The following is a 12,252-nucleotide window of genomic DNA, read 5'->3' as shown; positions in this document are numbered from 1 at the left end:
GTTAGCTTTCCTACTATTTTTTTTTATTATTTTTAATATATATTTTATTAATTTCTATTTATTTATTTAATTTTTGGATTAATTTGATCACATATATATATATATATTGTTATAACTGCATTGGGGTATAAGTTTAGTGTTATATTTGTGTGATGAAAATAAAATTATAATTGAAATTGAATCGAAATCATGACTCAGAACAGAGCAGCAAAGCAAAGGCCTCAAGCTAATGGGAGTGCTGTGGTTCAGAGGAGAACTGGGGGGGGGGGGTCTTTTGCCCTCTAAATCAAGCCTTTTAAAATGTACTGCTGCTGTTTGATGTTTGTGGATCAGTCAGGAACGATAGCCAAGGGGAATGTCTTTTGCCAAGGGGAATGTCTTTGTGTGTGCAATGTAAGGAGTGTGAGGAAATCAGGTGCCAACTCAGCGTTGTTATGGGCCTATATGAGAGCTTGAAGGACAACATAGATGCCCTCGAATAATTTAAATTGAGGGGCCCACATCAACACCAGAGCTTGCACTTGAACATCACACAACACAGCGGCAACCCCCAAGGCAGAATATGCTGGTCCCACAGGAACCAATTGTTGTTGGGGAATATATTGTGCAAAAAAGGATAGGTGGTACAGGACCAGAATATGTCTGCCAGGAGCAAAGGTTGATGACTAACATTATTAGTGGAGTCCAACAGGGTTCAATGTTGAATCCATTGTTGTTTTCTGTATTTATTAATGATATTGATGATGGTATATCAGGCTGAATGTCTAAGTTTGCAGACAGTACAAAAGTTGGCAGGGTTGTTAATGACAGTATGCTACTGCAACAGGATCTAGAAAAGTTGAGCAGATGGGCTGAGAGGCAGCAACTGAAGTTTAACATTGACAAATGTAAAGTACTGCATATGCAAACAGTAACCCCAGAGTAACGTATCAACTGTGTAGTACTACACTGACGGTGGTAGAGAACAAAAAGGACCTGGGGATAATTGTGCAGTCAGATATGAAGTTTTCTGAGCAGCGCAGATGGTCTGCAAGAGTAGCTCATGGTGTCTTATTAATGATATAAAAGAAATTTTCTAGCAGGGATAAGGAGATGATTATCCCCTTGTATACGGCAATAGTCAGGCCATGCATTGAGTACTGTATACAGGAGGCCTCATTTTAAGAAGGATGTAGAGCTGCTGAAACGAGTACAGAGAAGGGCGACAAGATTAGTGAATGGTACAAAGGGTTGTTCTTATGAAACAAAAGGCTTAAGTTTTGCAAATTACAGTGTCTGGAGACTAGGCACCTGTGAGGTGATCTAATTGAGGTTTATAAGGTCTTGAGGTTTATAAGGTTTGAGCATGCCCAATGCTGATGGGATTCTTCCTCTTGCTCAGAATAATCGCCTGAGAGGATTACAATATAATTATGTTGTAATGTCAGATTGTCAACTAAATTCAAATTGAGGATAGATGTGCAGAAGTTCGCCTTTAGCTAGCGGATGGTTGATTGCTGGAACAAGCTTCCATCTGGTTCATCGAGTCTGGGTTCGAGGTTAGCCTGTGCGGACGAAGCTCCTTGAAGCTCTTGGAACAGAGAAGTTTTTCCTGATTTATTTTCTGATTTATTAGCTTAAATTGTCAAATTAATTTATTTTCTAGAGTAGCTTTATATTCCTAGTTACGATACTTAGTTTAAAGTTTAACTTAGACAGAGATTTTGTAGGTATTACTTAGTATCGGTAACGGTATCAAATCCACGTGTTGCAAATTGAACGAGAGGTCTTTTTTTTTTAACCAAATTTAGTCGATTTATTAACCAATTGTTATATCAAATTATCTTCTATAAGTAGATTATAGACCTAGTCAGGATCCTTAGTTTATTCTAAATTGAGATAGCGAGATTTGGAAGCAAATCAATACTTACGAGTCCGTAGAAGTACCGTTCGAGAATTCCCGCCATTTTTACACGATAGCATAAGCTTAGTGTAGTATAGTGCATATTATAATATTGTCAATTAATCAGTAAATCTATTAATCTTGATAAACTTTATTGTCAATTAAATTGTATTTTTAACTCTATATATATATAACGACTTAATCGTAACAAATAATTAATACATAACTATAGTGGTACACGTGATACGGAAGTTGTATAAAGGGAACTCGTAGAAAACACTAGATACCAAAAAAAAAAAAAAAAATATATATATATATAACATAACTGTTTTGGGATATAACTTAAGGATTTAATTTTTGTTTTGAAATTTTATTGAATTAAATCGGAATCATGACTCTGACCAGAGCAGCAAAGCAAAAGGCTCAAGCTAATGGGAGTGCTGTGGTTCAGGGGAGAACTGAGGGGGGCAGTTGCCCTCTGAATCACAGTCTTTTAAAATGCACTGTTTGCTTGATGTTTGCGGAGCAGTCGGGTACGGGACATGATACTGCCAAGGGGGATGTCTTTGTGTGTGCACGATGTAAGGAGTGTAAGGAAATCAGGCGACAACTCAGCGTTGTTATGGGCCTTTATGAGAGCTTGAAGGACAGGGTGGATGCCCTCGAACGAAATAAATTGAGGGGCCCATCAAGCTCTCAGCTGCCCACATCAACGCCAGAGCTTGCACTTGGTCATCAGGCAACACAGAGGCAGCCCCCTAGGCAGAATGCACTGGTCCCAAAGGAACTAGTAGTTGTTGGTGACTCTATTGTCAGGGAAACGGGGAACATGCTTTGTAAAAAGGATAGGTGGAATAGGACCAGGGTATGTCTGCCAGGGGCAAAGGTTGATGACGTTGTAGAGCGGATATCATCTTTTAAGGGCACAAAAGGTGATATAGTTGTACACGTTGGCACTAATGATATTAAGAGTAGGAGACCGGCGGAATTACTTAGCAAGTACAGGTCACTGTTGAAAAAAAGCCGTGAATTAGGGTTGAATTTGAAAGTGTCTGCAATTCTGCCCAGACACGATAGGAGGGAGTATATGATGAGAGCCTTGTCAATCAATTCGGCCCTGGAGGGATTGTGCAAGGCTCAAGGGGTAGAATTTTTTTCAGCCTGGACTGTACTTGTTAACAGGAGAGATTGCTTCTACAGGGATGGGATACACTTAAATAGAAAGGGTGCAAGAATTTTTGCTGATGCTGTCGAGGCAGTGTTAGGTGGGTCGGAAAACTGCTAGTTGGGGGGAATACAAGGACTAATAGATTAACAGTAGCCACTGGCAGAGGTGGAAGTGATTCTTGCACTGCTTCTATTGAAATGAGCAGAAGCCTGAAAAACAAGATGCAGGATATTTCAGAGACTGCTGGGAGTCATTGCGGTACAAGTAAACACATGGGTTGTGTTAGGGTAGCTAAGAATAGAAACAGGTGCATGTATACCTGCGTGTATACCAATGCTAGGAGTTTGGTAAATAAATTTGATGAATTTGAGGTATTGCTCAAAACATCAAAGGCAGATATTGTTGGGATATCAGAGACGTGGTGTCACACAGATATAAGTAATGCGGAACTGGAATTTGGGGAATACAATGTGTATAGAAAGGATAGACAGGACAGGAGGGGAGGAGGGGTTATGCTATTAATTAAGAAACACATAAAGTCCAAGGAAGTGAAGCCAGTTGACATCGATGGACAGAGCAGTGTCGAGTCAGTTTGGTGTGACAGAAGCATAGGGAAATCAAAATTGAGAGTAGGAGTGTGCTATAGGCCTAATGACCCTGATGAGTATAATAAGATATTGTACAAGGAAATAGAGTGGGCCAGTAAATCAGAGAGTCTTATAATGGGGGATTTTAATTTCCCAGATATTGACTGGAATTTGTGGGTTGGTCACTCGCACACTAGCAAGGCTTTTGTGGATTTATTGGATGATTGTTTTCTACATCAGCATGTTCGTGAGGCAACAAGAGGGAGCAATACTCTTGATCTGATTATCAGTAGTGATTCTTCATGCATTAAGAATCTACAGGTAAATGAACAACTAGGTGGCAGTGATCACAGTGTGTTGAAGTGGGATTTACTCAAGGAGGTAACTACCATCAGAGGTAAAGGGAAGGGTTTTTGTTTTCGTAAAGGTGACTATGATGGTCTGAGACAGTATTTAAATTCTATACAGTGGGACCAACTGATGATGTTACCAACAGCAAACTTAAATGGGAGGCATTCAAGGAACTAATCTTGGAGGCTACCAGGCTTTACATACCAACTAAGAAATATTGTTCAAGGTTTAGGCCTAAATGGTTGTCAGATGAACTAATGAGACATGTGGCAGAGAAGAAAAATGCATGGGATACATACAAATTAATGGGAGACATGGAAGCCGATGATAGATATAAGTTGGTCTGTAACCAAGTCACAAAGGAGATTAGGCAGGCAAAGGCAGACTACGAAAAATCCTTGGCAAAGGATGCAAAGAAAAACAGAAAAGAGTTCTTTACATATTTAAACTCAAGAAGGAAAGGGATGAATCAGATTGGTCCACTGGATATTGATGGTTCAACAGTTGAGGATCCTGCTCAGGTGGCTTACAATTTAAACAAGTATTTTGCATCTACATTCACGCATGAGGAGTTATTCAGGAAGGAGAATGATGTAGGTAAAGTAAACATTGGCAGTGAGCTGGATGATTTTGTAATAACTGAGAGGAAAGTGGAGGAGAGATTGTTGAGGATAAACATAAAAAAGGCACCTGGGGTGGATGGGATCTATCCAGTTATATTAAAGGAGGCAGCAAAGGAAGTAAGCAAGCCCCTAGCCATAATTATGAGAGCTTCTTTGGACTCAGGGGAGGTACCCATAGACTGGAGATGTGCAAATGTAACCCCAATTCACAAAGGAGGATCAAAGGCTGACACAAGTAATTATAGACCTGTTAGTTTAACTTCTGTTCCAGGTAAATTAATGGAGGCACTGGTTAAAGAAGCACTGCAGGATCATCTAGACAAGAATTCAGTTATAGCTCAGACGCAGCATGGTTTTGTTAAGGGCAGGTCTTGCCTGACCAATTTGATTGGATACTATGATGTAGTCACAAAAGAACTGGATGCAGGGAATAACTTTGATATTATATATTTGGATCTTAGAAAGGCTTTTGATACTGTTGCACATGGAAGACTGCTGCACAAATTGGAGCAGTGTGGCATTGGAGGCAAATTGCTGCTATGGATAAGGGGATGGTTGAGTGGCAGAAGACAGAGAGTGGTAATCAATGGACACTGCTCAACGTGGACTAATGTTATTAGTGGAGTTCCTCAGGGTTCAGTGTTGGGTCCGTTGTTGTTTTCGGTGTTTATTAATGATATTGATGATGGGATATCAAGTTTAATGTCCAAGTTTGCAGATGATACAAAGGTTGGCAGGGTTGTTAAGGACACTACTGACGCTATGCTGCTGCAACAGGATCTGGAAAGGTTGAACAGATGGGCTGAGAGGTGGCAAATGAAGTTTAACATTGACAAATGTAAAGTACTACATATGGGAAACAGTAACCCCAGAGCAACGTATCAACTCTGCGGTACTACACTGACAGTGGTGGAGAATGAAAAGGACCTGGGGATAATTGTGCAGGCAGATATGAAGTTCTCTGAGCAGTGCAGACGAGCTGCAAGAGTAGCTCATGGTGTCTTGTCAATGATAAAGAGGAATTTTTCTAGCAGGGATAAGGAGGTGATTATTCCCTTGTATAAGGCAATGGTTAGGCCACATCTTGAGTACTGTATACAGGTCTGGAGGCCTCATTTCAGGAAGGATGTGGAGCTGGTGGAACGGGTACAGAGAAGGGCAACAAGATTAGTGAATGGAACAAAGGGTTGCTCTTACGAAGAAAGGCTTAAGTTTTGCAAATTACAGAGTCTGGAGACTAGGCACCAGAGAGGTGATCTGATAGAGGTGTATAAGGCTTTGAATGGTTTGAGCATGCTCAATGCCAATGGGATTCTTCATCTTGCTCAGAATAATCAGCTCAGAGGGCATAAATTCAAATTGAGGAAGGACGGATGTCGGATAGATGTGCGGAAATTTGCCTTTGGCCAGCGGGTGGTTGGTTGGTGGAACCGACTTCCATCACTTGTTTTTGAAGTTGATAGCCTAAACAAATTTAAAGCTCAACTGGACAGGTATTTCGAACGAACGGAGGGGTGAAATGGGAGTGGTGTGTGTGTGTTTTTTTTTTTTTTTTTTTTTGGCTGATGCTGAATAAGCTTGCTTTCTTGCATCATATGCCTCTACTAATGCTAATGCTAATCTGCCGTTGTAGAAGAAGTTGATAGCTTAAATAGATTCAAGGCAGAACTAGACAAACATTTGGAGTGAGTGAATGGATGAAATGAGAAGGGATTTTCTTTTTTTTTAGCTGATGCTGTATAAGCTTGCTTTCTTGCATCATATGCCTTTACTAATGCCAATGCTGCTCTAAAATTAAAAAATGGTTTAATTAGTTTATGCTTTGTAGGAAAAATTTGTATTCATTTGTTAAGAACAATTTTTTAAAGCTAATACTTCTTAACATCATAAGAATTATATGTATATTAATTTTTCAATTAAAGTGTCATTCCATTTACTGTAGCTGATCCTGTTATAAAAGGAGAATTGCAAAGAACTATGCAGGAATTTGCAGATGCAGCAGAGAGTTACTATAAAGTAGGTATAATTATGTTGTAATGTCAGATTGTCAACTATTTTTATTTACAAATCTAAATAGTATGAAGCAAGTTTCATTTGTTTAACCCTATGAGTAAGTTTCCTAACTGTGTGTGTACACACTCTGTGGAATGTGCTCTTATTAGCAAATCTATTAACACACTTTACATCATTAATCTTTAGCTGTATTCTGGCTGTGAATGACTTGTCCCACAGTACTGTTTGGTATCTCTTTATGTTCAATGAAGTGGATTTAATTACTTAGTTATGTAATTTAGAAGTTTATAAAAATCAAAACTTTGTGCCTGAATGGTTTTAAATATTAATATCTTCTTATTTTGACATGATTGTCCATCAGTAAAGTAAAATTATTGTGAGAAATGAAAAAAGAATTTTAAAACAATAAAAAAGAAACCTGCGCCCTTACTTTTTTCTTTATTAAAGTAATAATAGCCTCTACATCTATTTATGTATACATCATTCTATTTCATCAACTTTGGATCTGAATTCCTGAAAATTTTGGTATTATAATCAGACAGTAATGCCAAGTGTGATGTCATTGTTTGATTTTCAAAGCAGTTGCCATGCTGTCATTTATTAAAATTTTTGTGTCTACAATTAGCTGAAAATGTAGATAATACATATTGATACTGTTGCACATGGAAGACTGCTGCACAAATTGGAGCAGTGTGGCATTGGTGGCAAATTGTTGCTATGGATAAAGGGATGGTTGAGTGGCAGAAGACAGAGAGTGGTAATAAATGGACACTGCTCATCGTGGACTAATGTTATTAGTGGAGTCCCTCAGGGTTCAGTGTTGGGTCCATTGTTGTTTTCTATATTTATAAATAATATTGATGATGGTATATCAAGCTTAATGTCCAAGTTTGCAGACGATACAAAGGTTGGCTGGGTTGTTAAGGACACTACTGACGCTATGCAGCTGCAACAGGATCTGGAAAGGTTGAGCAGATGGGCTGAGGGGTGGCAAATGAAGTTTAACATTGACAAATGTAAAGTACTACATATGGGAAACAGCAACCCCAGAGCAACGTATCAACTCTGTGGTACTACACTGACAATGGTAGAGAATGAAAAGGACCTGGGGGTAATTGTGCAGGCGGATATGAAGTTCTCTGAGCAGTGCAGACGGGCTGCAAGAGTAGCTCATGATGTCTTATCAACGATATACAGGAATTTTTCTAGAAGGGATAAGGAGGTGATTATTCCCTTGTATAAGGCAATGGTCAGGCCGCACCTTGAGTACTGTATACAGGTCTGGAGGCCTCATTTCAAGAAGGATCTAGAGCTGTTGAAAAGAGTACAGAGAAGGGCAACATGGTTAGTGAATGGAACAAAGGGGTGCTCTTATGAAGAAAGGCTTAAGTTTTGCAAATTACAGTGTCTGGAGACTAGGCACTGGCGAGGTGATCTGATAGAAGTGTACAAGGCCTTGAGGAATGGCTTGAGCATGCTCAATACTGATGGGATACTGCCTCTTGCTCAGAATAATCACCTGAGAGGGCATAAATTCAAATTGAGGAAAGACAGATGTAGGATAGATGTGCGGAAATTTGCCTTTAGCCAGCGGGTAGTTGGTTGGTGGAACAGATTTCCATCCCTTGTTGTGGAAGTTGATAGCCTAAATTAATTTAATGCTCAGCTGGACAGGTATTTTGAACGAACGGAGGAGTGAAGAGGAAGGTTTTTTTTTTTTTTTTTTTTGGCTGATGCTACATAAGCTTGCTTTCTTGCATCATATGCCTCTACTGATGCTAATGCTAATATTGAAAATATTCAAATGTAAATTACACATAAATGGACACATTATCGAATTGTACTTAAACTAACTTTGAGAAACATAAATGTAAATATGTAGTCACTGGAGTACATACATAAAAAGACAGATCAACAAGCTCCCAGATGCCTTGTGAGCTTATTAATTATCACAACAACTTTCTGAGTGATTTTTCTAATATCTCTGCCTACATTTTTTTTTTTTTTTTTTTTTTTTTTGTATTCATGCTGGCCTTAACCTTAACATGTTTGCTGCCTGAACACAAAATTGCTTCAAACAAACTGCAGTTTATCTTGGTTTTTTTTTTTTTTGCACATATGTATCCGTTCATTTGCAGGCAATAAATGAGCACTGTAAAATGAAAGGCAAATGAAATGAACAGCTGAGATACCAGCACACCTGATTAAACCATGGGCTATTGCAGTAGTGCACAAACTCTGGGGTGTTGCGAGAAAAAATTAAAGGGATCGCAGCAATTTTTAAATAAAATTAGTTTTTGTGTACATAAAAGCTAAAAAAACCTGTTGTTAAAATTATTTTTTCAATACTGTAGGTGTAGAGACCTTACTACTTGAACCTAGTCTGAAATACAAATGAACTCTACTGCCACTCTTTATTTTTTAGGGTGGTTATGTGTGATGCAGGTAGCATTCTTACTTATTGTCCATGTGGGGAATATGCCTTAATTTGTTCACTGGCTATTGACACACAGAAAGCAACTGACTAAATTATTATTATTATTATTATCAGCTATATGGTGCAAGGAAGCCTGAGGCTTATTCTACACCAGCCAAAATAAAAATTTCAGAATTACCCTGAGAGAGAGAGAGAGAGAGACAGACAGACAGACACAGAGAGAGAGAGAGAGAGAGAGAGAGAGAGAGAGAGTCAAAAGTAGAATGGAATCACCAAGAAAGAGAAGAATGATGATATCCAGCTCAGAACCCTGGGTGTGCCAAGCCCCTCACCAGATGTGAGCCCTTGGCACTAGTGTGACTTCTCAGTATATATTAATACTTCTCAATACTACTTAATTGCTGAACAGTAATCCCTTTAGCTCTTAATTTGTGCTTCCTACAGCACAAATTCTCAAATCATCTAATGGCCAGAGGTGTGAATATGCGGTGGCAGTAAATATATATTATATAGCAAGTCTGTTGCACTTGTGCTCTATTCTGTTTCATAATTCAATGCATTCATGTCAACTTGGATGTGTTTTTCATTCTTCTGCTGCTTTTTATATTATCCTTGTTTTTAGGAAGAAAAAATATATATATATTTTACCATGGACAATTGGATAATCAGACCAAAATGGCCAAGGAATGACAACAATAATGCTGATGCTAAAAGGGTAAGAAACATATCATGTGAAACTTTGACTCTAACTTTATTTCAAGTGTAGTGCAACCACCAATTTCTGGTAGAGAGCCATCATATTCCAAATCAAAAGGAAAGGTAAAGAATAGAAAATATCAAGAGGAATTTATGAAGTACTGCTTCACTTACAGTGTTGTTAATGATGAGCAATGTCCTGTGTGCATTTTATGTTATGAAAATCGGGCTAATGAAAGTGGCATAGTGTTTTGTGGAAGGCGCCTCCGGTGGTTTCCCACATTTGCAGCATGGTACTTTGTGAAGAAGTATAGAACCTCTATAAAATCCAGAAAAAGTGTATTTTCTGGTTTGTGTCAGCATAGTGTTATGTTCTGTTATTGTGTCTCTGGCTTCTTGGCCTCGGGGCCCCTAGTGGGACCCTATGTTGACCACTACCATTGGGAGTTGAGCCAGGCTGCCCATTATACTCTGGCTGGCCTCTGCCAGGATTGCCTGAACTTCCTGAGAGAAACCAAAAAAAAAATTTATTTTAAATTAAAAAAAGTTTGGAAAAATGAGTAAGGAAATACAAAGAAAGGTATGTCAGAATGCAATTAAAAAGAGCAGGCCACAGTGAAGGGAGCTGATAGAAATGGAAATAGGGAGGAATAGGGAAGGGGACTGGCCCCTTGGAGATAAAGTCAAGTCATGGGAGACAGATGCTCCCATGGAAGTGCCATATGAAGCGTGGCATATGGCACTTCCATGGGACAAGTTTGTGGCAGGTATCAATCCTGACTCCAGAAATGGTTAGCATGACAGCATACAAATCCCATTACAGAAAGTTCGTCATCAGCAGATCCTGCGTGGGAGCAACACCCAAATTTGCATTGTGCCAAGGTTTGCACTTAAATCCCACCTGGATTAGAAGGATGTATCCTGGTCAGAGAAGAGAAGAGAATAGGAACACATTGAGTAATAACTTAGAGAAGCAGGCTGAATCATTATAGGTGATTGGGAGCTGGTTGTTGGATGGTTTGTGTTGTTGTTATTTGGTTTTTAGGAGCATTAGCAACTAAGGCCATATTGCTCCAGGGATATGCAGTGGTCATTCCCTGACCTTTCCACATCCTCCGTATTTGGTGGTGACGGGCTCGAACCCCGGTCTAATCAAGAAGCATGTGCTACGCACTGCTGCTCCTTCCCACCTGGCCTCCGTAGCCAGGTGGGAAGGCCAAGTACTAACGATGGTTTGTGGAGGAGCTGACCAGGATAAGGCATCTTTGCTTGAAAAGAGAATTGATTTGGAATTGATTAGTGCATTAACAGGTTGCACAGTAGTCAGGTTAAGTTCTGTAAGTAGTTGTTGCTGGAGGTCAAGATAGATGATGCAAGAAGTGATTAAGTGTTCCCAGTCTTTAGTTTCTCCACAGAAACATCGATCTTCAGAAAGACTCATATCATGCAGCTTTTTCTTGATGGAGCCATGTGGTGTAAACCATTGAAGGCACTTCTTATCAATGAAACCCAAGATGAAAAAAGTTCCTGGTGATATGACCCTTGTCCCCAGTTGACCTATGAGTCTCCTAGGTGGAAATGAGTTTTCTCTCTCTCTCTCTCTGCTTTGATGATGGTGTCACCTTGTGTTTGTATACCAAGGAAGGAAGCAGCTTGATTCTTGGAAACACAGTAAATTAACCCCTGGAAAATGGCATGAAGATTTAAGGATAGATTATCGGTGAGTACTTGGAGAGCTGCAGTAGAGGTTGTTCTGCAAGTGTGGGTCATAAGGAGTAGGATGATTCTGTTCGAGATGGGCTTGGATGAATCACTTGTTGGGCCAGTGGTACCATACTTCTACTCCTTAGAGAACAATTCGAATGAAGATGGTAGAGTGCATGAGCTAAAGAGATCTCCCCTTCTCTCCTTGTGACATGTGAGAGCATGACGGTAAACTGCCTTGTCTTGTCTCTGATTGCCTTCAAATGAGGGATAAAGGGCCGGAAGTCAAGAAGGGTGACACCAAGAAATTTCACGGAACAGCAGTTGTGAGCGACTGCTCGCTGATCCTTATAGTTGGAGGATGATGAATATCAAGGTTGCCCTCCAGCATGAAGGTATTGCACTTTTTGATAGAAATTGCAAGTTTGTTAACTGCTGTCCAGGCAGCCAGGTAAGACAAAGCAATGTTGACCTGGGTTTCCAGTGATGGGCGTGACGGACCCTCAATGAGGAAAATGAGATCATCTGCATAGGAAAGAGTAGAAGTGTGTTGGAACTGCTTCATTAACTATTCGTCAAGTACCATTCCTGACAGCAGGTCCCAGGATTGAATCCTTGACGACATCCCCTCATAATTTCCTTGGTAATACAATTGATATTTTATTTTTATAGAGATCCTTTTGTGCTCATATTGATTTAAAAAAGACACCAGTACTAACGAAAAAAACTGAATCTTTTTTCAAAAGACACGCCGATGCCATACAATGTCTAAAATTGTCTACTGTTGGCAT

At 39.5% G+C, this 12,252-nt stretch overlaps 1 protein-coding gene across 1 annotated transcript in view; it reads left to right on the top strand.

Annotated features, from left to right (window-relative positions):
• LOC150089270 (spatacsin-like) overlaps positions 1-12,252 on the top strand; it is a 445,059-nt gene that overhangs the window by 371,187 nt on the left and 61,620 nt on the right. Inside the window, exon 16 of the mRNA XM_090389929.1 lies at positions 6,554-6,627. Coding sequence (XP_090246055.1) covers positions 6,554-6,627 — 74 coding nt within the window. The remainder of the gene's footprint in view (positions 1-6,553; positions 6,628-12,252) is intronic.

This window comes from Mastigoproctus giganteus, chromosome 2, assembly GCF_048544385.1.
Source record: "Mastigoproctus giganteus isolate SK-2022 chromosome 2, ASM4854438v1, whole genome shotgun sequence".
NCBI classification, from domain to species: domain Eukaryota; kingdom Metazoa; phylum Arthropoda; class Arachnida; order Uropygi; family Thelyphonidae; genus Mastigoproctus; species Mastigoproctus giganteus.
Note: the sequence above shows the minus strand (reverse complement) of the source record. Positions and strands in the feature narration are given on the sequence as shown.